General features: G+C 43.7%; 2 protein-coding genes across 2 annotated transcripts in view; one reads left to right on the forward strand and one right to left on the reverse strand.

Moving 5' to 3' along the window:
• Positions 1–27,760, reverse strand: part of EYA2 (EYA transcriptional coactivator and phosphatase 2) — a 585,490-nt gene that overhangs the window by 397,483 nt on the left and 160,247 nt on the right. The window lies entirely within an intron of this gene.
• Positions 5,215–11,755, forward strand: OCSTAMP (osteoclast stimulatory transmembrane protein). The gene is made up of 3 exons (XM_032767376.2): positions 5,215–5,536; positions 8,484–9,534; positions 11,040–11,755. Exons 1-3 carry the CDS (start codon positions 5,493–5,495, stop codon positions 11,415–11,417), a joined length of 1,473 nt encoding a protein of 490 aa, XP_032623267.1. The 5' UTR covers positions 5,215–5,492; the 3' UTR covers positions 11,418–11,755.

A 27,760-nucleotide genomic window follows, 5' to 3' on the forward strand; every position in this document is an offset into this window, starting at 1 on the left:
TCCAGGTCAGTACAGTGGCCTAATGCTAATATTAGTTACCATTCAAATAAAGTAGAAACTAGCTTAATTTTAAAATAGTTCATAACGAGACCTTAATTGATTCTACAGGAGACAACGGTTGGATCTTTGTTCAATCCTTTTATGTTCTGGAAATTGAATTCATATCCTCATGCAAGCAATTCCGAATGAAGTGCAAAATAAATAACAGCTTCTTTTGTGCTGTCCTAACGGCCTTCCCTTCACAGACAGAACAGCTGGATTAGATCTGTATGCGGCATTCGCTGGCTGGTTTATGCTGTTCACATAATATCTGAAGCATCGCTAGGAAACCTTTGTGTTACCAGTCGACTGGGGAGCATAATTACTATAACTACAGTGCAGAACAGCTGGGGTGTAGCTGCTAAACCTGAAAATGCTCAATTTGCTCTCCCTAGCAAGGGCTCATCAGATGCATGATGCTTTGTAATATTTGCTTGTGCTCTATAGAGTTGGTGGGTGTGCCTGTCTTGAGAGGTCTAATGTGCAACCACTTAAAGACACTAGCGTTACTTCAGTTCTTTCCGCAAGGTGACAGTACAGATGATTTTGTCTCAAGTTCTGCACAAATCTATAGTCACAGCCGCACAGGACGGACTTAGGAATAGTCTGCTGGCCCAAGCGGCTGCAGATCTGGAGGATGAGGGCTACAGATAAGTTCTCCTGCATGGGAGAATCCTCTGAATGGCATAAAGCCTCCATAACTCTACTCCTCCTTCTACACCCCAGGGTCCTAGCATAGGGGGCATGTCCAGGGAGGAGGAGGCTTGGTCTGGAGGCCGTTACAGCTGCCAGACAATTGATGGCATCCGTTATAGAATACAATAGCTTTAGGTTGCTCTAAATTACATGGGGGACTGGGTTGGTTCCCTTCTAACCGTGGAAGCATGAAGAGTGATTTCAGCCACCGTTGCACTTCTCCTTGTAGTTCGGCACTAAGCACAATGCAGATAGATTGGAGTCTCTGAGCTGGAGCTGTTTATTGCTCCTGGAAGTCACTGTGAATTTATTCCAGATCTTTCTTTCCTTGTTATCTCTATGGCATCAGTTGTTGTGGGCTCTAGGAGTCTGAATTCTGTTTACACCAGTGCCCTCTGAAAACAGCCTGGGAGCAGGTGATGCAAGAGAGGGCACATCAAATGGAAACAGTTTAACTTAGCATGGCACAGCAGGGCAGACAGCATATGCAAATTAAACAGCAATTCACTATTAAAAACATTTTTAATGAGCTTTAACAGTTCGGTGAGCGACCTGTAATTAGCCCAAATCACTTCACGCAGAAGCAGCATTTTAATGTGAAACTATCTGGCTGTGATGTACGTTTGTCAGGAAACAGAAATGGCTCCTAACAAACATACAAGCTCTGTATCAAGCCTGGTAACCATCAATTCAGGTGCGTCAAGAACCACAGAGAAATTTCTCTATTTGTGCTTTGGCCTGTATCTACTCTACCAATTGACTACGGTTTTCTATAGAAGCGTCACCGTAGCATCTGTGGGAATTCTCTATCCCTTGAAATCTTTCAGTCAAGCCTGGATGTCTCTCTAAAAGGTCCTCTTTAGCTCAACCACAAATTATTGGGCTTCATGCAGAAATCACTCCGTGAAATTCTATAGCCTGTGTTATGTGGGAAGTCAGACTAGAGATCATGCTGGCCCTCCTGGCCTTAAAATCTATTAATCTAAACACTTTACAGGTAAATTACATCTGCATTGTAAGATCCCTAAGGCACTTCAAGGGATCACTGCTCTTCACCCTCCTCTGGTTTTAGGAGGCCGTTCTTGGGCTGGGTGTACAGTGTGGGTGTCCAGCAAGGTCGAGGGCAGAGAGAGATGGATGATGTCACTCTGTGGCAGAAATCCCTGTAGATATTAATGCTGCTCCTTCTACCGCGCAAATTCTACCCCCTTCCCCTTGAAGGAATAAGAACATGCAGTTGTAGCAGGGAGAACTATGAGCTACTAATACAGCTGTGCTGCCAGGGTAATGACTTTGTGCCTAAGCTTGAGTTCAGTGGAGGTGGGTCCCTCTTGCAGATGTCTTCTACCCAAACATGGTTGTGGGGCTGTGCCTCCCATCATTCTATGTTTCCTCCAGTCCTGATAGGAGGACGGGGATGCATCAGGCCTGTTGTTGTTTGGAGTCATCAGTGCATTTTTTGGTTTGTTTTTTTTTTGTTTTTTTTTGGCATGGAAGGGATGATTGCAGCTCTGAAGAAGCAGATGACAGTGGAATCTTGCTATAACCATTTCCTTAGAAATTGTTGATACCTTAAACTTCTGCAGGAGCCCGGATACAGAAGACTGTGTGGGAGCTATTTGTTTATGGCCATTTTTTTTTCAGTGACAGCCATCACCGCAGTATCTCAGCACTCAAGAGCTGCCCAAGGAAAGTTCGAATCAGGTTTTATGAGCGTCTTCTTTTCTAATTAGATGTAGTCAGCTAATCAGACTGCAACTAAGGGATTGGTCAGCCTGTAAAGGACCTGTAATGTGTTGGGTCATATCCCTTTAAATAGCTTATGAGCCCCCTCATGGAGCACTGTCTTTCAGAAGCCCCCAGAAACCTGCCAGAGCTGCAGCATATATATGTACCTAGGTCTTCCCTGCTGTATATCATTAGTGAACACAGTTATTTGGACTCCACTGTGTCCACGTGCTTTCTTCACAACACAGTAGTGTAAAGAACAAGAGACTCAATAGGGCCATTTCCAAGGGAGCAGCCGTGTGTCCAGGGAGTGACTAGATGCGGAAGTGGTGAGCACTGGTAACAGGAGAATCCACCTAGTGCTTCATCTTCTCCCCACAGCTGGAGCATTACTCTCATACTATGATGAGAGCTAAAATAGAAAGATAGGAAACGAGGTGAGAAGTCATAAAGAAACAGGAAAGTTTCCTTCTGAAGCACTGTCATTGGACACTGTCGGAAGACAGGATACTGGGCTAGATAGACCATTGGTCTGACCCAGTATGGATGTTCTATGCTCTTAAAGTCTCATCCTTTCCCAGGGCGATAAAGTAAACATTCATCTTTACCTCTCTGGGACCTACTACCAATGTTCCCTGGAGTGTGAGTGGGGCTAGGATGAAATCAGCTGGGCTAGGTGGGGAGCTAATGATTTCCTAACATGTTTTGATTAGGGTTGGAAAAATGAGCATGTGACTAATTTTACATCTGACTCAGTGTTGTATTGACTTGCCATATGTCTTTGTCGCTTATCTGCGAAAATGCCTGACAAAAACAAGCCTTTATGCTACAGAGTTAATGCAACTACAGCAAGAGATGAATACATACGTAGTGCTCATGTAGTGTGTGATATTTACAAACATCAGCGGAGCCTCACAAGGGCCCTCTGACGTTGGGAGGGTAGCACTGGTATCCCTACTTCACAGAGCAGGATGCTGACACACAAAGCCATGAGTTGACCAAGACCACAGGGCGTGTCACTGGCATGACTGGAACTAACAATCAGGACTTGTTGATGCCCAGCCTCATGCTCTAACCACTAGCCCTCCTGTCCTCCTGAAATATTTCCTATAGCAGGTGGCAAGTGACAAATTCTGGGCTTTTATGAGAACATAGTGAGTATGTTTATGAGGAACATGTGGTTTAATTTTGCTCATCAGTGGAGCTTCTCGGAAGAAAGAAAGAAGAACTTGTGGGTGGGGGAAAATCAAGCATTCAAAACCAGGCAGTTTTTCACTTTGGATTTTTCCATTGAAAAAAATGTAAAAACATTTCCGTGAAAAAATTCAAGTGAAAAACACTTTTATGGCATTTTCCACAGAAATAAAAGTAGCTTTTTATTTACCATCTCGATTCTATTCTGTCCTGATTCTTCTACTACCCTCATCACTGCATTCTGTGAGCACCTTCCAACAGGGCACTGAGCAACGTGGCTCGCATCGGCCGTGTGTGGGCTCTCAGCCTCTCCCCAGGGTGGGAATGGTTTGTGCAACGGAGTGGTTTGGTTTGGTTTTTAAACGGTCACACTGCGCCATGTTTATCATACATGGAGAAGGGACGTCAAGACGAGCACCTTGTACTTGAGGTGATTTGTGATGCTCCCCAGTTCCTGTGGGGGTTAATGCCACAGACTCAGATCAGCCCCAGAGGAAGCTCTGTTCACCTGCACTGATTTCTTAGAGCCTCCCACAACCTTACTGGCATTAGCAACTATGCTATGAGGTGCATTTGGAAATGGGCTGCACCATTTGCTGCTGCAGTGGCACAGATCCCTGTGCTCCCCCGGAGTGTGCTTTACATTCAGTCATGCTGAACGAACGAAGAGTAACTTTTAAAAAACACAGCCAAGCTCACAATTACCCGAGACAGGGCAACATATGCAGGGAGAAGGCCGTACAGGGAAATAAAAGGACATACTGTGGCCATGGAGGTCAGCTGTGGCCATAATAAACCCACCTTTGTAAAGTGTTAGGGGCTGATGGAAAGTGAGGGATAGGCAGCATTCTGTGTGGCAGGGGGTGAATTCTGCATGATAGTGCCTACCCTAGCTAAGGCAAAACCACCTGACATCCTAAGATGAGATGGGGGGATCCCTCCAAAGCAGGTGTTGTCAGGAACAGAGAGTAATTAGCAAGAGGAAAAGGAGCCAAAGAGAGCAATTAAATTGACATGGAATAAAATGGTACTTTCAGGCTTCTAAGGGGGGGTATCTCAGAGTTGCAGTATAGTAATATACTGACTGGGGAATATTTTCAGGAATCAAAGCACTGAGGCTCAATTTCCTACATATGATTCACGGGGCCATTATTTGGTTGGGTCACTAGGGCTTTATAAAAGTGTTCACCGATCCTGAAAACGTTGTGAATTTTAGCACCAATTATTATTTGGTTGAAAATGCCCATGATAAGTAAATTGTGTTATTCAGCGTCCTCCTTTTTAAAAAGCTTAATTTATCCAATCAAGCAACAGAAACAATGCAAATAGCAGATGGTCAATGCAAGCAGTCTCCAAGGCTGAAAATGATCTGCCCAACCTCTCTTGCAAACCTTTCTGAATATCAAGTATATTGGAAGGAAATGACGATCAGCTGACGAGCAATTCACTAACCAGAATCAAAGGGCTTACATTCAGCTACAAACATGATTCAGAGTGAACAGCTCTACCACAGACTCGAGATCGATGACACCTGCTTGGTTCTTTCCAGAGAACTGACACTTCTGCTTTCTGTGGGCAAACTTGTGCAATGCCCTGTGTGCCTTTTAGACAAGCAGTTTAGAATCCAGCGGAGGTTCCTCAAGAGAGACAGACTAAACTTGTTCTGCATCTGATAGCGTGATTGCTATTTGGGGCTCTTAAAATGTCCATTCATTGATATCTACCCCTCTAGTCCCAGCTGGTCACTTCTCCTAGTTCATCTGTCTGTGCCTTTTGGGAGCTGTACTTGAGGTTTCTTTCTGAGTGGATTAAGTGGCAAGAAACTTTCCTGAAGCATGAAGCCCTTACAAGCGAGCACAAGGCCTCTTCCCGAAGCTGGGTATGTAGAATTCACTTTCCTCTGCATCTCACTCTCTGTGCCTAAGAAACTGACATTTTATCTATGGAAAATCCAAGGAACAATTGTTCCAGAATTGCTTTTTTCAATGTTCTCTCCCAAAGAATAACAATGGATGCTCTGATTTGGTTTGAGTCATAGGAAGATAGACATTGCCAGACTGGATCAGACGCAAGGTCCACCTAGCCCAAAATCCTATCTCCAGTAGTGGTCAGCACCAGATGCTTCAGGGGAGAATGTGAGAATCCCACAGCAGGCAGATGTGAGACAATAGGGATGTGGGACATCCTGATTTCTAATGGTTAGTGATTGACTTAAAACCTGAAGCATGAAGGTTTAATATCCCTTCTCAAATGTTTATCATCATTAACTATTATAACTCAAAATAGTCCTAATATCCATAGAAATGTCCAATCTTCCTTTTCAGGAATCTTTTAAAAGTCTTAATCTTACTAGCAGGGCTGTCCTTAGGATTTATGGGGCCCTATGCAGTATTATTAAACTGGTGCCCCTACACCGGATGGCAGCCTAAGCTCACAGCCTGGTTGGGGAGGGGGAGGAGGGACGAGACAGCAAAGGATAATGAGATGCCTGGCCTGCCTCATGGTGGTGGAGAGTCACAGTTCCCCGCAGAGATTCCCATACCCTCTCCCTCATGCAGAATGGACATGAAGAAAGTACCTAATTAAAAGCACTAAAATTTGGGAATAAAAAATGTCAGTCACAGGTTTTTTGATATGCCCTGAAGTTTGTCAGAGATTTATTTGCAAAAACTTCGTAGTAAGGGTGAGTCAGCTGTCCTGCTGAATACAACATTACATATAATGGAATACATGATGCAGCTCTTCTCTGTTTTACATTTTCTTAATCAGTATTTCTAAGCTGAATTTATATTTTAAATGTACTCAAACCTTAAGCCAGCATTCCAGATTACTACATATTTAACTCACTGAAACAAAGACATTATTTTAAATTAATCAGAGAGGTTTAGTGTGTTCATAACAATGTTCATTGCTTTTAGAAAAAGGGAACAGTAATTTACTTTGTGTGATCTCCATAACAAGAGACATGGTTATGAAATTTCACCAACTTTAAAAAAATATATTTCCAAAGATTTTAGGTATAACAAGGATTTTATGTCTTACTAAGGTACTGATTTTGCTGGAGGGTTCTTTTAAAACTAGTTCATCGGATAGTCAGAAGTAAAGAAAGGGAAACTCTTTGTCCAGCTATCTGGAAGGGAAGGACTGTTGTCCCTTTAAGGGCTCTCTTCAGTGGGGAGTGGGGGGAGAGGTGGTGAAGGGATGGACAGAAAGGACAGGAAGACTTGGAAGCGCCTTTTTTTTTTTAACTATAGTAATTAAAATGTGTATTTTAGATAAGGGAGGTCTTTTGAAGGATTTATTTAAAAAAATGTATATCTGAAGATCCACGCATTTAAGGCTAAAGATGATTGTGCATCTAAAACTCTATGCAAGCATTTTTTAGAAATGTGATTTTATAATCTTCACCAGCTCACTAATGAAATATTTTTAAAGCAAATTTTAAACTAAGGTCCTGTAGACTGACATGTTCTGTGTAAATATTACATTAATGCACAACTGTTTTTGTCAGTAAAGTCAGAAACTGACAGTATAAAAATTTATTTGGGCATAAGCTTTCGTGGACAGCTGATGAAATGGGTTCTAGCCCACAAAAGCTTATGCCCAAATAATTTGTTAGTCTCTGAGGTGCCACAAGGACTCAGTCTGTATCAGCAAAAACAAGGACAACAGGACTACCACTCTGAAACCTGTCAGTATATACCTTGGGGTTGGCAAATGCCTGTTAAATGGCTTTATTACCCCTTGAATGTCTCTTTAACAGTTTCAATGTTGTGCTAATAGGTCTGGCAGGCTGGAGGTTTTTTCACTTTTAACTACTAGATTCCCTCCCAAGGAAGACTCACCAGGCTACAGCAGTCATCTGTGGGAGCCTGCAGGAAGGGTCAGAACAGGGATAGGAAAAGAAGAGGGTGGACACTAAGATCCAGTGGTGCCCCAAATTTTCAGGTGCCCTACGCAGCTGCTGCGTATGTTGCTTATGCCTAAGGACGGCCCTGCTTACTACCTTCCTGTGGTAAGGAGTTCATGTTGTGTGAAACAGTATTTCCTTTTAGCCGTTTGCAATTTCCTCCCTTTTAATTTCATTGAATGTCCCCTTGTTCTTGTGTTATGAGACAGAGAGAACAGAAGCTCCCAGTCTGCCTTCTCTATACCAGGGTCAAATATCTACTCCTGGTGGAGCGTAAGCTATTTCTATTAATCATAATAACTGTAGGGTTGATATTATTATAGCTATTATTATTTGTATTATCGTACTGCCTAGGTCCCACAGTGCAAGATGCTGCACATACTCAGAACAAAAAGATTATCCATGCCACAAGAGCTTAATGTTATTCAGTATGACATTTGAGCAACTGACCTTCAATTATTAATTTAGAACTTTCAAGAAATACCTAAAAATTGCCTGTTCCGCATGATTTGAAGGAAATTCTACCCAGTCCCACACAGGTAGTTCAGCAAAGCCAGTACAGAGGAACAGAAGTGAGAGACAAGATGTGTTCAGGTAAGGAAGCACACAAAAAAGATCTGTTAATGCATCATCCCCCAAAGACGCCATCTGCTAGTAGCCACCTCAAAAGAGATCAACCTTATGTATTATAATGCCCAGGAAAAATAAGGAAAAGATATTACAACAGTCGGACAGTGCTTTCTTCTTGTCCCATTTCTATTAGTAACTTTATAGTGCATAAGGAGCAGCTTTCACACCTTGGTGGAGGTCACTCTGTTTCATCTGATAGTCGCTGTTTTGACATAAACTTTTGGCTCGTATCAATGCATTTCTATAGTGACTCTGCTAAATACAGAGTTGCTTTTTCTTGATATAGGTCAAGAGTCTGGAGCTATTGCCAGGGCAATCTGTTTCCAAAGATACAAGAAGTCATGTTAGATGCATGGTCTGCCTACTCAAAGCCGGTGCCTTCAAGCTGCAGTGAGCTCCTGACTTTATTTCTTCAGTGCTGCTGCATTGCTGTGCTGACAGGTGGCCTCCTCTATAACTGGATGTTCTCCTCGCTAGAGTATCCATTTCACCTCTCCTCTGCAATTGCTGTTTCCTTCAGTCTGCTACTTCTACTGATTCTCTTCTTGGTGCATCCCGTCCGTTGCATGTTCACCATAATCATACCTACACTGGGCACTAAACAAGGCCGGAGGCTGCTCTTGTCCACCTGCTTCATGACTGTGGCAGTTAATACCATACCAAACATCATGGACAACATTAAAACCATACTGCAGGTTATTAAATGCATTTGCAAGAATTACTCAGAAAGCCTTTTGACCTCAACAATCCTATTGGGAAAAGCTTCCATGCAGTTTGGTCACCAAGTCAAAGAAGTCACTGACAAAATGGCAGATAACTTTCTGATGCCCAGGAATGGACATTTTCAGTATGCTGTGGATCACAGTCATTCCTGGGTGAGGGAGCAAATGCTCATTGCTAGTCAGAAGATCAAGGATGATATCTCTGCTGTCGAATTGCTGGTCAAACAGGCATTGCTGGTAGCCAACAGGGTGGCTGCTGGCTTCTTCCTGTTCTATCTCCTTTTTGAGTCTGCTTGGTATTTGAAAAGCTATCTCACCAACCTCCGATTTGACAACATTTACATCACCAAAAAGCTGAAGGTCTGGGCTGTGGACAAGAAAGCAGCCCATCTGCTGACCAGCTCACCGAAAAAACTGATCACATCCACAGGCTTGAAGCTGTCCCGGGAGGAAATGATGCTGTGCCTGGTGCGCATGATGCTCCCCTCTTTGGTCCTGATGGTGACAGTGGTGATCATAGCAACGGACTACATCGCCTTCTACTTGGCAGATACAGCAATGAATGAGGTGGCTCAGTTTCCCACAGTGCCCATAACGCTCAACATTAAATATGATGTAAGTAGCAGAATCTCTAGCTTGGGCCTTTAAATAAAGGGCTACCGAGCTTTTCTCACCAGCCAAAGCTACATTTGCCTGAGCTGTTCTATTGCCAACTGCACAGACAGAATGGAGGCAGGACAGGGACATGTGTACTCTCACAGCCTGCCTCCAGCACATATAGTTATATAAGGAAACACTGGGATCTCTCCTGTGCCCTCCACTCCCACTAGCATCAATGGCGGCTGAAGCCAGCCAACAACCTGAAAGAGCAGCGTCTGTATACAATCACTCCCATTGTAGGGATCACTGCTGAATCCCATGTGCTGCATTAACAAATAAAGAACAAAACTAGCCCAGAGTTTGTGTTTAACCTCATAGGGCAAGTGAGGAAGTCACAGGTCAAGCAACTGATGTGAGGATGAAAACTTTCGCTTTTAAAGTATATGTTCTTGTAGGGGTTGCCCTTAAGGGTCTTTTTGGGGATTCTGGGGTAGGACGGGGTGGAGGGGTGAAGCAAAATCCAAGAGAATCAATCATGTGGCATCAGTCATTCAGGGACAAGTGGGCTCTTGGTGACAGGAAGAAAGGGCAGTTTATTAGAAAGAGGAATGGGACCCTTCTCACCACTTCCTGGAGTTGTGATTGCACTGACTGAATCATAGCTCCACAGACCCATGCGTATGACAGCAGGGAGAGTTTTACCAGGAGACATTTACACAGTGATAATTGTGGGGACCTACCATTTAGGAATGTGGGAGTCACCAAAGCAGAGCAGATCAATGGTTCATGTAGTCCAGTGTTCTGTCTCAGAGAATGGTTAGCACTGGGTTCATAGGAACTATGATTTATTGTTTATACGATGCCCAGAGTGTGTTAGATCACACAGGCCAAGAGCATGACCCTTGGCTCTCAACAGAATTCTCACTGGAACTGCTCCCCACTCCCCAAACCCTCTCCAGTTTCAATATATTTTTTATCCCTCAATCTATTTTCATTTTTTCTTGTTTTTTAGCTTTTCTATTTTAATTATTCCTCCATCTCTTTCCTTTTTTGGGATGCTCCAGAGGCAGGCGTAATCCTCCCATCACACACTTAACTGGGCAAGTCTACATTTCTTCCTAGCCATCACTGGCAAGCAATTTATAGCCAGAAATCTGTGGATTGAGAAACTATTTAACCTTCATGCTAAAGAGTGTGACTGCAGATGCCATTCTTTGCTAGAAGAGTTTAATTTTTTTTTATGAATCTTATCACCTCAAACAGTTTACTACTATTATGGCAGCAGCTAAGACCTCAGTCAGGATCCTACCACATTGTGCTAAGCAGCACATACCCATGTAAGCATATTATCACTCTCAGTCACAGCCTGAAACCTACTCACATTTTTATCTCCCTATCTTACCAAACATGTACAAAATTTAATTGTGATTCTTAAATTGCAAGTTGCTATTTTTGTATTTGTCAGATGGTGAGTTTTTTTTTTCATCTTTCCCTTGAATCTTTTATTTTGTTTGTTTCAGGTCAAAATAAATGCTCTGCCCTTTATTGGGAAAATTTTCAATGGAGTCATCTCTGGAGAACAATCCATTGTGAACTCTGAAAGAACTTACCAGCAGAATTTGACCTTCATCTCTGCTGATTGCACAATGAAACGACCAAGCCCCCCAAACAACTTTGTTGTCCTTGCTGTCGGAATGCTCTATTGCATCATCTATGCCATGATATTGCTAGAAACCTACGTACAACGTTTGCGCAGAAAAATCTCTGCCTCCTTCTTCGAGAGACAAGAAGATCAGAGAGTCCAGTATCTCTACAGGGTGCTATTAAGGAAACACAACAAGAAGGAGCAGCAACCGCTGCAGAAGCTGAGAGGGATTTGTAAATATCCTGCATGCTGACATTCCTGGGATGTTATGACAGAAGATGACAGGGATGCTTTAGGCACTATGCCATGACAATCTTCTTTTGGATAGTTTAGCCTGGGTTTTGTTTTAAAAGTCAGGGGTAGCGAATATATGAAATATGGGCACAAAACCACAAAAATCTCAGAATTGGAGGGTGAAGACTTTTGTTGCTATGTATTGCAAAAGTAGCCAAGTTTTATGTTGGTTTTTTTTTTTTTTTTTTGCTCAGCTCCAGTACCATTTTAAAACAAAAATGGTCCTATTATAAGCAAAAGGACTCCACGTTCAATATTTCAAATTTTATTCTGATGCAGAGCAAATTTGGCCCCAAAACATGCAAAAATGAAAACAATTTTGCATATTTTTGCATATTTTTGCCTCAGCCCGTGCCGCTTCCTACCGCTCCCATTGGCCTGGAGCGGCAAACCGTGGCCACTGGGAGCTGTGATCGGCCGAACCTGTGTACGTGGCAGGTAAACAAACTGGCCCGGCAGGGCTTTCCCTGAACAAGCAGCGGCCCTAGTTTGAGAACCACTGGTCTAACTAGAGTTAATTTGACTTAAATTAAATTAAATTAAATTCCTGGTAAAAGTGGATTAAGCTAATTTGGAATAAGGCTCTCTTAATCTGGAATAAGAGCATCCACACAGGGAGATAATCAGAAATAGGTCAACTAGAATAACTCCCCATGTAGACAAGCCCTAATATGACCTGAAGCTACAAACTAAGGCTGGCTGCCATTTCAGGGCTTTGGCCTACAGTATAATATGAACTTCTAAAATCAGGTTGTGTCTACTGAATTTAGGAGACAAAAGCAAAAGAACGGGAAGTAGATTCAAAATAGCTAATATTGAGCTACCCAAGGTCATCATGACAGAGGTGTGAGAATCCCTGAACATTTTCCATGTGAGGTAGGAACTCTTGCTGTTCACACCGGATCTCTCAGTGGAAAAGCACCAAAAGGAAGTTAATAATATCACTGGCAGGAGAAGTGAAATCCATAACTTAATGGCCCCCATCTATGCGTTGTGATAGGGGAAAGAGAGGAGCACACAATGGATCAGTCAGTCCATGACATATTCCCTGATCTGAGTGATTAGGTCTGACACCGCTGCCCTCCCCTTCTGAGCCCTGCATTCTCTGTCATTCAGAAAGTAAGAGAAAGGGTGGGAGTGGAGGAAGATATCACACACTGGTGGATATTCAGAACTCCCATTCCCCTGGCTACCCATTTGGGAACCTCTGCTGCATGTACTATAAATTACCTAGTAGCGTACACAACGAGAAATTAATCTGATCCTCCAGCAGTTCTTGCCTGAGTATTTTTCCGGGAAAGATTTACCTGATGGCATTTTTTGCTAGCAAGTTCAGTATTTATCTAATGTGTAGAATTGTGTCCATACAGTGGTGAGCATTAGGCATCCTCAGACCATGCTAGATCTTGGCTACACATTCAGCAACTATCAGCTAGACAAATGTTGCCAAGGGAATATTGTGTGATAAATGGAATGAGTTATTGCTTTGCTGAAGGCATACACTTATTCCATATAAAAAGCCTGGCTTTATGCCCTCTGCACCATGAAAATATCCTAAAAATGTGACTGAGTGAGATCTCTCCCTCCAAAAATGTCCAAAGCCATAATATACAGTTAATTTCTTACACTACAAGGATACATCATCATTGGAATACATCTCGTTCCCCAAAGGGCTAGGCTATCTATTAGGCTGTGTCTATTTTGACAATCATCGTAATTATGTTATAACTAGATTTTAGAGAGTTTCTCAGTAACGACAGCTGACTAAACCATCTTACTCTGGAAAATTATCTTAGCCCCTTCTCACTTAGCCAGATGAGTCTCTTCCACTTGCCCCCTAATGAGAGACTTGGAAAAAAAGAAAACATGGAGCAGAAGGGCAATCCAACATTATAAAATAAAAAGAGATTTAGCACTATCTGGGAAAAGAGCACTTGAGGGTTTGTTCTGTACATATTTTAAAGGGACCTAAGGGCTTCTAATCTTCTGTTTCGGTTCAAGCTAAGGCTAGTGTGTGCCTTAGATTTCACTGACTCTTTTCATCGTGCTGCTGGGGAGGTGAGAAGATTCAGCATGAGGGATTGAAAATGCAGAGTGGGAGGCCAATATTAGAGGCAGATGACAATGGGGAGCAATTAAGTGTCAGGGCTGAATGATGCCAGGTGGGCAGATTCTGTTGCAGAGCGTCAGAAAATGACTGAGCAGGCGCTCCGAGCGTCTGTTGGGAAAATGTACCAAGGCGTGACATCTCAAGGGGAGGTTTTAAAAATACCTATCTCCTACTGAACCATCGTGGAGACATAGGCGGCAGGTTTGTATAATTTTTGGTGTTGCCCAAAATGGTGGTGCCTGCCCCCCCTTTCCCACTTTTGCCCTGAAAGCCGATATAAAATGAAGCTACAATGCATCGGCACCACAAGATTACAAGGGTCAATTAAAAGTGGGAAGTCAGAAGCAGCACTTGCCTGCTTCAATATATGGTATTATATTTTGTTGCACTTGTTGTGACAAAGTGGGAATGTTCTTAATGTTTTCTCTGAATACTGTGTGGGTGTCTCAGTTTCCCCTGCAAGGTGCCAAATGAAGGTGCTGGGGACAAAGAGATCAGAAGAGATCCAGAAGAGACACAAAGGCTAGAGGAAGGAGTGTCAGTTTGGAGCTGACTGGGGAAATGGTGAGAGGCCCAGAACTTGGGTCTAGGCTCCCCACCCTCCAAGATGGACCTGACTGAGGGGTCCTGTTTTCTGTACCTACAAGCTTTGTTTTAGACTGTGATTCTGTCGTCTAATAAACCTTCTGTTTTACCAGCTGGCTGAGAGTCACATCTGACTGCAGAATTGGGCTGCAGGAACCCCTGGTTGCCCCAAGACTTGCCTGGGCACACTCGCTGGGGAAAGTGCACAGTGTGGAAGGGCTGCTGACATATTACTGTGGCTGTTTGGCAATGTACGTCGGTAAATTCTGGCTGCTTCTCAGGCTTAGGTTGGTCACGCCTGTTTTAGAAGCTGCTGGAAACCAGCCAGAGTAGTACAGAGCTCAGTGTGACATTTATGTGTGTATTTAGTAAATATGGTTATTTGAACCCCACTGTGCCCATGTGATTTTTTCCTATTATAGACGAGCAAAAGACACAACAGGGGATATTTCCAAGGCACAAATAGCAGTTAGGCGGCTAATGCCCAATGGCTTTCAATGGAGATTAGGCACCTAACTCATTTGTGCCTTTGAAAATCTCACCTATAATCCCCACTGGGTATATATGCCCCGTAACAGAGTCAGTAGCACAGCTGAGGCTGCTAGAGAGATTAAGCTGGGTGTTAAAAAGAAACAAACAAGTTTTCTAGCATGACAAATAATTTTGGGATCTAAAACTGAGCCCACAATTTTGTGGCCACAAGTTTAGTGGGTATCTTGTTTTCACCATTAATTTTTGTGAAGGTGGAAAGATGGATTTGCACATGAAAATTGGGTAGGATTGTATTCATAGATGCTGTTTCCATGCACTAATCTTTGATTACACATACAAAAATTAATTGCAGGCCAGATGAAAAATTTCAAGTGCAAAATTTCAGGTGCTGTTTTAGTGGCTGTTTTTCAAAATTTGGCTCACATAGTCCAGTTTATTTCCCATTGGGCTCCTGTAAGAGTCCCATCAGTGTGGTTTATAATTAAGAAGAGATTTCAAGCTAGCAGGTGATTTGGAAGAGTGATCAATTCTTATTATAATGTTTCCCACTCTGAAACACCACTGACTCTTGAAACTGGAATAATATGGCAACCATTAGTGCTCTGGTTTTACAGTATGCTAGCGTCACTTCTATTTGTGTTGCTAAATCCACTGGTTTTCAGACTTTTAGGCTGCATACCCCTTTCCAAATAATGGAGTCTACCGTGTACCCTCATCTGAGACAGGGTCATAATATACCTGTGATTAGATAGCCAAGTCTTACAAAATAAAATGCGTTGTTCACCATTGCAGGATTTTTCTCATGTACCCCCTGACGATAGCTTGCGTACCCATAAGGGTACGTCTATCCCTGTTTAAAAAGAACTAATCTATCCATCTAGGTTTTTATATGATACCCATGGCCATTGTATTTGTGTGCTTCTCAAAATTACGAAGTGTATGTACATATGTGCATTTCTCTCTCTCCAACTCCTTCAGTCAGAAGAGGCTGGATTTTTTGGGGTTGGTTTATTGTTTAATTTTCAGGAAGGTTTCCTCTCTCTCTGTGGGGGTGTAATTGGGAATACGCTATTAAAAGTGGGTTTTGCATTTGGCTGACAAGGTTCTGAGGTCCTCAGACAACTTGAGTTCTCCCGGCACTTAGTTCCAGATTCATGAGCCAGTCACTAATAAAGTTCTTGTGTTGATGTGGATGTTCCCTGGTTCCTGCAGAACACAGCTGCAGTGGGAGGTCATTATCAGGGAGAGGGGGTCCCCTAGGTCATATAGATCAAATCCCTAAAGGGCTTTTGAAGATGAGGACCAAGCTTTTGAATATCATTCAGTACTATGTGGGAGCTGGTGCAGCGAGCAGAGCAGTGGTGTGACCGTGTCTCAGTGGCTTGCATTGCTGAATAGATGAACTGAAGTGCTCTGAACCAATTGCTGCTTTTTCAAGCTTGATTGTTTCAAACCTAAGTTCAGAGAATTGCAATATTCTAGCTCAGTGGTCCACGGGCATAGATCACTGCAGCTAAATCTGAATCTAAGAGGCGGCACATCAGCCCTGCTTTGTTCTGAGCAGATTGCACCACAGGATGAAGCAGGGGGAGAATCAGTTAAATTACCGAGCTCGGTTATAATGATGAAACTGTGCAGCCTCTTCAGTGTGTCTTGACTCTTTCCTTCACTTCTCCCATCCGAGTCTTCATTAAGGTACTGTAATGGATCTTATGAGATTAAATTGCAGAAGTGAAGAGGCAGCTGGAGCCACATGCATCAGAGAGACTCTTTCAGCTTCTGGGGTATTTGGAACAAAGGAGTATGGGGTTTTTTATTTAGTAGCTACCTAAGGAAACAGTGGGTGTAACTGTCTCACTGGATTTCCTGGTGCCACATCTTTACTTTGTTTAATACAAGTGCCTTTCTGCCTCTGGAATAATCAAGGGCTTTGAGCCTGGTGTTTCTTTAGAAAATGCTTTAAACTCTCCTGCATCTGTGAACCAAAGAGACTTCCATGCTCCCTTTGAGTAGCTGAACCTATCTGGAACCAATGACTGGAGCAGTGGGGAAGAGAAGAGAACAGAAGATTTCTTTCTAACTAGAAACCATCCCCATTAGCATACGGAGTTCTGATAAGCTCTTTTCAATGTAGTCATTGAAGCAAATGGCTCAATTTTTCAGAACGGACCCTACTCTTTTTAGTTAATGCCTCACAATCGTACATTTCACACAATCCAAGTTCTTTTTGTACCATATCCTAGATCAGAAACAAACTTCCAGTTCCTGTCTCTAGCCCCCAACACAAAGAGGAGTGGTTACAATATGACCTGCAGGGAAGATTTCTTTAGAAGGAGTGGAGTGGAAGATGAAGATGGCTGCAATGGTCAGTTCAAAGGGTGAATGGCAAGGGGAAAGTGGAGGCACAGGGTTGGGGATTTATCACATTTAGAGATGGGCACAAGTCTCAAAACTCAGATGTGGATTTTGACACCTGACACAAAGCCAGGGGGATATTTGGGTCTGGGTTTTTGAGATGGCCTTATCTGTGAGGAGAGAGGACAGGGCCCATTTGAGTTGGAAACGTCAGAAAGTCAGTTGGCAAAGCAGCTCTTCCTGAGGACAGTGGGAGCAGATATTAAAGTGCTGCATTGCAGCAGAAGAATCTCAACAGAAGAGAACAGAACATCACTGCAAATAAAGGATTACATATCCCTTTTGTAGAGAGGGGTTGGAGTTTCTCTTCAGAAGCACAATGAATTACAAAGGGTGGGGCCCAGCTAACTAAAGGCATAAAATACAGTTATATTTGTGTGAATCAACTTCATTTGTCTTTGCTGAACTTACATTAAGTTGTTGGGTAGTAACAGAATCAGAAAATAAATAAAAGCTTTAAAAAGTCTTGCAAAATTTCACCCAGCATGTTTAACAGGCTGGCTTCTAAAGATTCAGGCCCATATTCTCTGCTGCTATAATCTGAAGCAGTTCCATTCAGGGCCGGCTCCAGGCACCAGCATTCCAAGCTGGTGCTTGGGGCGGCAATCTTCAAGGGGCGGCAGTCCCTGTTGTTTTGCCCCCAGCAGTGCGCCGAATTGCTGCCGCTGGCGGTGGGGGCCGTCCATGTGCCTTTACGGCGGCATGTGCCTTTCCACGGTGGTGACAATTCGGCAGCAGCTTCTATATTTAGCTGTCCGCAGCAGCTTCAGCTAAACATAGAAGCTGCCGCTGAATTGCTGCCATCTTGGAAATGCACCTGCCACCTTAAGGGCACAGGGACTGCCTCCGCCGTCTGCGGTGGCAATTCGGTGCGCTGCTTGGGGTGGCGAAAACTGTAGAGCTAGCCCTGGCTCCATTGATTGAACTCAAGGAAGCTGCACCAGTTTCTACCAGCAGAAAGTCTAACTCCCAACATCTGCATAAGGCTGACCTCCCTTCCTGTTATGTAAACAGCAGCTACTCTCACTCTGCCAATTAGTGACAGCTGAAGCAGCAAGTTCTGATTTTTTTCTGCCATTAAATTAGGGATGAGAGAGACCTCAAACCCAGCCCACAATGTTTTTGTTTGTTTCAAACTTCTGTGGTTCATTTCCCCCCCTTGGATTTTATTGATCTTCCTTTGTGTTAAATGCCACCTACCAAACAGCAACATTAATTTTCATTTTTGTCTTGACTAAAATTCAGTATAACCTCTCTGAGCCAAAAACCATGCCAGTAATTATATGGATGAAGGGAAGTATGCAGCCACACACTCTATAATCTATCTGGGCACAGATTCATAGGAGGAAATCAGTGAGAGTTTTAGCTGAGTAAGGACTGCAAGATCCAGCTCACATTCTTGCCGGGAAATGCCACCAGCTGAATGTATCCATTTTGCTCCATCATTACACAGCTGTTTATTTTTCACTGATGTGCCTCAATTTCACTGAACTTGCACTGTGCATCAGCCAGAAATATTCAGAAATACCTGGACTTCTTGGGTGTTTGCCAAGATTTTGTCTTCTTCACTTTTTTAACAGAAATCCCCACCTCCTTTGGCTGTAATTCCCTAGGCCCTGCGAGAGGAGACTCAACGATCACCTTGTTCATTCAATCAGGTTAGGAGGGCTTTCCCCTGATACCTAACAATGACACCTGTCCATCACGACTGTCCCTAATGCAATGAATGTCTTAACATCTTTAAAGGTTCTTTTAGTTCACAATAATCTTTCTCCACTAAGGACTAACCCTAAGAACCCTATAGGAATTCAACAGAGCATAAAGATTGATTTGGGTAACCAAATCTTTTAACTGTTATCTGAAAGGACATAACAACATATCTTAAGCATCCCTATTGGCGTAGTTTCTGAGATCTTGGCTACACTGGCGCTTTACAGCGCTGCAACTGTCTCGCTCAGAGGTGTGAAAAAACACACCCCTGAGCGCAGCAAGTTACAGTGCTGTAAAACACCAGTGTAAACAGTGCCCCAGCGCTGGGGCTCCCAGCGCTGCAAGCTAATCCCCACGGGGAGGTGGAGTAGCTGCAGTGCTGGGAGAGCTCTCCCAGCGCTGGTGCTGCGACCACACTCACACTTCAAAGTGCTGCCGCAGGAGCACTCCATGGTTGCAAGTGTAGCCATACCCTGAGCCTCTCACAGTCTGAAATGCATTTATCTTCACAACACCCCAGCATTGCGGAGCAGTGCTATTATCCCAGCTTACAGATGGGACACTGAGGCACAGAGAGACTAGGTGACTTGTGCAACATACACAAGAAGTCTGCTGCAGATCAGGGACTTGAACCCAGGTCACCCACATTGCAGGCTGCTGCTGCTAACACGGACCCATAAAATCATCCCGTATCAGATGTTTCTGTATCACAGGAAATCTCCATCTTGCAAGAGATCAACTACAGATAATAGCCAGTGGCAGAGCAGTCACATTATTATTGGCTTTAACTAGCACAGCCACAGACTGTGATCTTCTTTACTTGTAGTTGAGTGACATTTGCAAAAGGGAGAGATTCCTTCCTGTTTTTTTGAAGCCATCAAGGATTATCAAATAAATCTCTTCCTGTCTGACCTTTACCTAAATTCCTTACTGGCCAGTTGGGTGTCGGTGGCTATACACACCAGTTGCAAATGGCTTTTGGAAAGTGACTTGATCCTTACAGTGGAAAGATGGTGCTAAGTGAAGATCAAAACCAAAATTCCTCTGTATGCAAAGCCCTGCTATCCTTCCAGAGAAGCAAAGAGAGGAATCTGTGGAGGAAACCAGTTCACTCCCCACTCATCTTGTGCTGCTTAATTGCACAACATTTATGTGACATTTGATTAACAAGCAGATTCTCCTAAGGTTTGGCCAATATTTCCAAACTCCCACAATGGCAGTGACTCAGCGTCGGGTGGGATAAGGGTTATCACAGCACAATCAGGATGTTCTGTGTCAAGGGCAAATGGCCTGACTAAGCCAGTGGAACACATAGACTGCAAAGACCTAGCAATAGCTGGACAACTTCTTGTAGCCGGGCAGTTGTTCACCCTCAGACCCACCTGACACAAGATCCCTTTCCTATTGATCAGAAATAAGAACTCCACAAGGGGCCTGAAAGCTGAGATTTCTCCCTCACAATCACTGGGATTTATTTATTTATTAACTTTGGGGCAGATGTTCAGTTGGGTGTAACTCAGCAAAGCTCCACTGAAATCAACAGAGCTGCACAAATTTACACCAGCGAAGGATCTGCCCTTTCTTGAAAATAACTATCACAACCATAGTGCTTTTCAAGCACTATACAGACAGTGACACCCCCCCCCTCGGCAAGCCGGCAGGTGTAATTCCCATTTCACAGATAGGGAGAACCAAAAGGGTGTGGTGGCTTGCAGGGGTGGGTCTAGGCATTTTGCCGCCCCAAGCACGGCAGGCAGGCTCCCTTCGGTGGCTTGCCTGCAGGATGTCTGCTGAAGCCGCGGGACCAGCGGACCCTCCGCAGGCAAGCCACCGAAGGCAGCCTGCCTGCTGCCCTCACGGCGACCGGCAGAGCATCCCCTGCGGCTTGCCGCCCCAAGAACACACTTGGCATGCTGGGGCCTGGAGCTGCCCCTGGTGGCTTGCCAAGGTCACACTGCAAAGCTGGACCTAGAGCAGACTGAAAGCATAAGGATCACACGATTGCTGCACAGAGAGGGTGAAATCCCCTTGTTCAGAGAGCTCACACCACTTAATTACTGCTACTGTTTACAGGGTGTGTAAGCTCTGTGTGTTAGTCTCCGCACAGGAGGTAGTGTTACCTCAAGAGAACAGTGAGGGAGAACTTGACCAGCAGCAGATGTCTTCTTCTTTATTAGAACGTGAACAAATCAGTGGTATCTCTGCTCATTCCAGCTCAGGAGGCAATAGCAACATTTCTAAGCTGATGTGCATGAGGTGCTGTTTTTCTGTCAGTGCAGTTTGTGTGTCCCCTACTTGTAGGGTGACCAGACAGCAAGTGTGAAAAATCAGGACGGGGGTGGGGGGTAATAGGAGCCCATATAAAAAAAGCCCCAAATATCAGGACGGTTCCTATAAAATCGGGACAGCTGGTCACCCTACATACTTGTTGGATTCACAGAAACTCTCTCTGCCTTGAAAGTGCCTGGCCCAGTGCCTCCTGTGACATGTTAATCGGTTCTTCCCTATTTCCCCTCCAACACACACTCGTGTTCTGAGGTCGGAAGCAAATGGTCTAGTCTCTTGCAATGTGTGTACCAGTCAGCTGACTCAGTACTGCTGGAGCATTTTGGCTCCTTTGTGGGTAGTTTAAAGGCCTCCAAATGCGAAGAATCAGTTTGGGCAGAAGCAGGAGCCAGGGATTTCTGTTTCTGAACCTTTCCTTTCTGAAGGCCTGAAAGCAACAGCCCCATGTGGAGTGAAGTGAGAGCACTGTCTGGCCCTGGGGAGTGCATTCCAATCACAGTGAGGGAAGAGCTCCAGATGGCCTTTGCCTGAGGCACAGCTGTAATGGTTTACTAGCCTGCAGGAAATATGCCATTGGAAAAGATTTCTAGTTCGGCTGATAACATACCTCCAGCCCACATGAGATGCCGTTTCATTTTATTGCAATTAATTTGTTGTTCAGCTGCTACTAAAATATTTTAAAAGCCTCACAAAATTCATTCTACTGGGTCTGCAAACCTCCATCTTAAGCAGCATGTCTATTTATTGCTACAGTAAGTCTCATTTTCCTTAAAGTTGGGTTTTTTGTTTCACGTGGCACATTGCAGCAGCAGAACTAAAAGTGAGCTAGCAACTGGAAATCTCTTAAAATGTTTGCTTTGCCCTTAGCCCCTTCTACCTGAGGATCGCAAAGCACTTTGCAATTAATTAATCCTCATGACACTCTGTGAGGTAGGGCAATTGTTATCCCTTTTTTGCAGAAGGGGAAAATGAGGCACAAAGCAGTGGAAAATGACTTAACCAAGGCCTCACAGAAAGTCACTGGTAGAGTTGTGAATAGAACCCAGGAGTCCTGCCATTTTAAAGCAGTTAGTGATCTTCACCCCCTCAGAGGTGTAGCCTTATATTTTTGGTATGACAAACCAACGTGTGAATGGTGAAAGTGGTGTGTTGTAGAGTCATGCACTGTATCTGTTGTTGTATCTACTCCAGTTTACAAAGTTTTGTAAGAGGAGGCTGGCTGCTACTATTGCAATCCATTTGGTATTTAGAATGATATGGGTTGTAGATTACTGATGATGCGTTGGAGAGGTTTTAGCTGAGGACTGTAGGTGATGGCCAGTGGCTGAGATACAACCACATTTGCTCCAATCTCTCAGACACCACCAGACCAACACCTACAAGATCTTCACCAAGCATTCCTGGACAATGATCCCTCACTTTCTCAGGCCTTGGAAGGCCAGTCCTCACCCACAGACAACCCGCCAAGCTTAAGCATATTCTCACCACCAACCACACACCACACCATAGAAACTCTAACTCAGGAACAAATCCATGCAACAAACCTTGATGCCAACTCTGCTCATATATCTACACCATCGACACCATCACAGGACCTAACCAGATAAGCCACAACATCACCGGTTCATTAACCTGCATGTCCACCAATGTAATATACGCCATCATTTGCCAGCAATGCCCCTCTGCTATGTACATCGTCTAAACTGGACAGTCTCTTCGTAAAAGGATAAATGGACACAATTCAGATATTAGGAATGGCAATATACAAAAACCTGTAGGAGAACACTTCAATTTCCCTGGACACACAATAGCAGATTTAAAGGTAGCCATCCTGCAGCAAAAAAACTTCAGGACCAGACTTCAAAGAGAAACTGCTGAGCTTCAGTTCATTTGCAAATTTGACACCATCAGCTCAGGATTAAACAAAGACTGTGAATGGCCAGCCAACTACAGAAACAGTTTCTCTTCCCTAGGTTTCACACCTCAACTGCTAGAAGAGGGCCGTATCCTCGCTGATTGAACTAACCTCATTATCTCTAGACTGATTCTTGCCTGCATATTTATACCTGCCTCTGGAAATTTCCACTATATGCATATGATGAAGTGAGTATTCACCCACGAAAGCTCATGCTCCAATATGTCTGTTAGTCTACAAGGTGCCACAGGACTCTTTGTCGCTTTTTACAGACCCAGACTAACACGGCTACTGTTCGTAAAAATCTCCAATGACAGAAATTCCACAACCTCCCTAGTAATTTGTTCCAGTGCTTAACCACCCTGACAGTTAGGAAGTTTTTCCTAATGTCCAACTTAAATCACTCTTGCCGTAGTTTAAGCCCATTGCTTCTTGTCCTGTCCCCAGCAGATAAGGAGAACAATTTATCACTCTCCTCTTTATAACAACCTTTGACATACTTGAAGCCTATCATCATGTCTTCTCTTCTCCAGACTAAACAAAATCAGTTTTTTCAATCTTTCCTCCTATGCCATGTTTTCTAGACCTTTAATCATTATTGTTGCTCTCCTCTGGACTTTTTCCAATTTGTCCATATCTTTCTTGAAGTGTGGGTGCCCAACACTAGACACAGTGCTCCAGTTGAGGCCTTTTCAGTGCTGAGCAGAGGGAAAAAATTACTTTGTGTGTTTTGCTTACAACACTCCTGCTAATACATTCCAGAATGACTGACATCTGTCAAGAGCTATGAACATTTACAAAGTGACATCTAATGAGGAAAACAGTGTGCTGAGATGGAGTGCTCCGTACACTCCTAGCCCCTCCCTCCCCCCACACAGAGCAAGACACACATACACTGTGTGGTGTGTTTTGTTAATTACACATCATCGCATAAACTGTCATAGTAGAAATATATTTGTGGCAGAGAGTATATTTTAGAACAAACATTATAATTAAAAATACAAAGATTAGCACAATGTGATTTCTTTATTATTATCATCACTGTCAATCTGTTTTAGGGACTAACGCTAGCTTAATAAAGCGAAGCACTTATTCAAATGTAAATTGCATTCAGGAACAACACAGTATTTTTAGGTTTATGAATCATCAGCTGTTGATTAGATGATTGTTTCTCCAGCCACATTATTCTGCACCAAAGAGTGCTGTGATGCAAATCACTTCGCACAGTCGACTGTGTTCCAAGTCCACTTATTCATTTTTAAATTATCATATTTTTCTCATGTAAATTTTCCAGTGCTGACAATAAAAAGCCCAGTTCTATTCAAACAGAGAGAGTGGACTAACAATATGTTAAGCTGACCACATTATAGTAACCAATAATATTTCTCTTCCACTATAAGCCAGAGATTTAAAGGTACTTAGGTGCCTAAAGATGCAGACAGGTGCTTAGCAGAATTTTCATAATTACCAAGATGCCTAACTCCCACTAAAATCGATAGGAGACGGATGCCTAGGAACTTTTAGAAATTCCAATAGGCACCCATCTGCACCATTAGACACCTAAATACCTTTAAAAATCTGACCCTTTGCATTTAGGGAGCTGAAAATATACAGCTTATCCCCTGTAGATATGCTGCACCATAGGGAAATGGGCTTGTTCCAGGGCAACCCCCACAAAGGTTTACAAGCCCACATAGACGGAAAGACCAGGTCTGGAGATGGGTTTGTCATGGGAAGACCAGGGGTCCAGATGATAGATTAGTAAAAGGATTTAACAAAACCCTTCAACTTTCCTCTTCAAGGACTCCAACCTAGTGACTTAGTTACCATCGGATGGCTGTTTGGTGCCCCAGCTCTCCATGGACAAGACACAAAAACACTCATCCCTGGAAAGGGAACCACAGCTGACAGTGTCAGGAGAGAGGCCAAGGCCTGACTGGGCCATGGAAACTGAGTGCAGATTATACTGTCTGTGGGGAAGCCTGAACTGTCACTGCCCATTGCTATACCTCGTCTATAGGTAAAAGAAAGGACTTCATCCTCCGGCCCTCTCAGTCTTGAGACTCAGAGGAGCCCTGTGAATTATTATCATTTGTACAGCACCAGCAGTGAGGTAGGTTCTTCACAGACTGATATGAAGACATGCTCCTTACTGCCCTCCCCCACCCCTATTTGACTGCCCAGCACTGCGGGCTAATTAAATGATGGCACTGGGCTTAATTAAGTGACCCAACCCTCCACATGCCTTTGGGGTGGTTTGCTCTCCCTGGAGCAGTCCCAGCTCTCCCGCAAGCGTGGGGGCTGTGATAGTCTCTGACACTTGTGCAAAGTTTGCAGTGTAAGGTGCATTCCTTGCAATGTCCCATACAGTCACATGAGAGCCAGGGAGAATCTAGAGCAAAACAAAGAAGGAAAGAGACACCCGATCCTTTCAAATTAGCCGGAATGTTCTGATCATTGTAAGGGTTGGAGAGCTGAGGGGAGAGAAAACTCACTAGGGACATAAAAGGCAACAAAAAATATTTTACAAATACATTGGAAGCAAGAAGAAGGCCAAGGACACAGTAGGCCCATTACTCAGTGAGGAGAAAAAGACAATAACAGAAAATGCAACAATGTCTGAATTGTTAAATGCCTTTTTTCAGTTTTCACCATAAAGGTTAGCAATGATTGGATGATCAGCACAGTGAATATCAATGTACATAGGGCTGATCTGAGGCTAATATAGGGAAAGTACAAGCTAAGACTTACTTAGGGCAGATCTATACTTAAAACATTGTATTGGCGCAGCTGCATTGGTAGCACTTAAGGGCACGTCTTCACTGGCGACGTTAATGCGCTGCTGCAGCAGTGCTTTAACGTGGTTTGTGTGGTCGCAGCATAGCGCTGGGAGAAGCTCTAAAAAAGCTCATAGCTCTCTAAAAGAACCACCTTCACGAAGGGAGTAACTCTTGTCTATACTGGCGCTTTACAGCGCTGAAACTTGCAGTGCTCAGTGGGGTGTTTTTTCACACCCCTGAGTGAGAAAGTTGCAGCACTGTAAAGTACCAGGATAGACAAGCCCTAAGTGAAGACACTTCTAAGCTGATGGGAGAAGTCTTCTGTTGAACTAGCATTGTCTACATGGGGAGTTAGGTTGGTTCACCTATGTTGCTTGGGGTGTGCGTTTTCACACCCCTGAGTGATGTAGTTATACAGATATAGGTCTGAAGTGTAGACCTGGCCTTAGATGTCTTCAAGTCATCAGGTCCTGATAAAATATATCCTAGAATACTTAAGGAACTGGCTAAAAAGATCTCTGAACCATTAGCAATTATATTTGAGAACTTGTGGAGGACAGGAGAGATCTCAGAGGACTGGAAAAGGGCAAGTACAGTACCTATTTGTAAAAACGAGAATAAGGACAGCCCAGGGAATTATAGACCAGTCTGCTTAACTTTGGTGCCTGGAAAGATAATGGAGCAAATAATCAAACAATCAGTTTGTAAGCAATTAGAAGATAATAAGGTGATAAGTAACAGTCAACAAGGATTTGTCAAGAACAAATAATTAAATCAACTGAATATCCTTTTTGGTAGAATTGACTTGTCATTAGGGAAGTAGAAGTAGATGTGATATATTTTGGGTATATTTACAGTACAAAATTAGGTCGATTTTATTTGTCGACACTGAGACTCCGATTTAAGCAAGTCAATTCTGCATGTCCTCACTATGACATTGCATTGGCAGAGCGCATCCTCAGTAGCAGGGCTTGCATCGACTCACGGAGCGCTGCACTGTGGGTAACTATCCCACAGTGCATGGAGCTGAGTGGAATGTTGGATTTGGCTTGCAATGCCTCATGGGACCAAAACATTTGTGTGGGTCGTTATGAAAACATGGCATTAGCCTCCCATGATGCACTTACCTCCCTCCCTCCCTGAAATCCACAGCAAACCAACCAAGCCTTTTTCACACCTTTTTTCCTAAGCCTGGCTTACCCGTGCAGATGTCATAGCATGGAAAGCATGGACCCCCAGTCAGCTGTACACTGTTGTTGTGAGCATTACAAACACCTTGCGCCTTATCCTGCAGTATTTGCTCAGCCAAATCAGGAGCCACTGCGTGGAACAATGTGATGCCACACAAGCAGCCCTGCCGGAAACCATGGAGAAGAGCAATTCGCATGCTGGCGACAGTCACGCATCACCTTGACACAATGGAGCGCTGGTTCTGGGCCCAGGAAACAAGAACTGACTGGTGGGACTGCATCGTTATATAGCTATGGGATGATGAGCAGTGGCTGTAGAACTTTTGAATCCCCAAAGCCACTTTCGTGGAACAGTGCAAAGAGCTTTCCCCTGGCCTGCAGCGCAGCAATACTAAAACGAGAGCTGTTGTGACAGTTGAGAAGCGAGTGGTGATAGCTCTGTAGAAGCTTGCAATGCCAGACTGCTACCAGTCAGTGGGGAATCAATTCGGAGTGGGTAAATCTACCGTGGGATCTGCTGTGATCCAAGTTGCCAGCGCAATCAATAGAACTCTGCTAATAAGCAGAGTGACTCTGGAAAACGTGCAGGACTTAATGGATGGTTTTGCCACGATTTAAAAATTGGGTTTGTTAAGTTTGGAGAAGAGAAAAGACTGAAAGGGGCCATGTCTTCAAGTATGTAAAAGATTGTTATCAAGAGACGTGTGATAAATTGTTCCCCTTATCCACTGAGGACAGGATAAGGAGTAATACGCTCAAACGGCAGCAAGAGTGGTTTAGGTTGGACATTAGAAAAAACTTTCTGTCAGCGTATTTAAG

This window comes from Chelonoidis abingdonii, chromosome 14 (assembly GCF_003597395.2).
Source record: "Chelonoidis abingdonii isolate Lonesome George chromosome 14, CheloAbing_2.0, whole genome shotgun sequence".
Lineage (NCBI taxonomy): Eukaryota > Metazoa > Chordata > Testudines > Testudinidae > Chelonoidis > Chelonoidis abingdonii.

What these genes read in the sequence shown, in the direction of transcription:
- OCSTAMP (XM_032767376.2), top strand. Translation starts at nt 5,493, where the DNA reads ATGAAGCCCTTACAAGCGAGCACAAGGCCTCTTCCCGAAGCTGG. An exon ending in AGGCCTCTTCCCGAAGCTGG is followed by an intron (nt 5,537 to 8,483) that starts GTATGTAGAATT and finishes TTCTTGATATAG; the next exon opens with GTCAAGAGTCTGGAGCTATT. An exon ending in CGCTCAACATTAAATATGAT is followed by an intron (nt 9,535 to 11,039) that starts GTAAGTAGCAGA and finishes TGTTTGTTTCAG; the next exon opens with GTCAAAATAAATGCTCTGCC.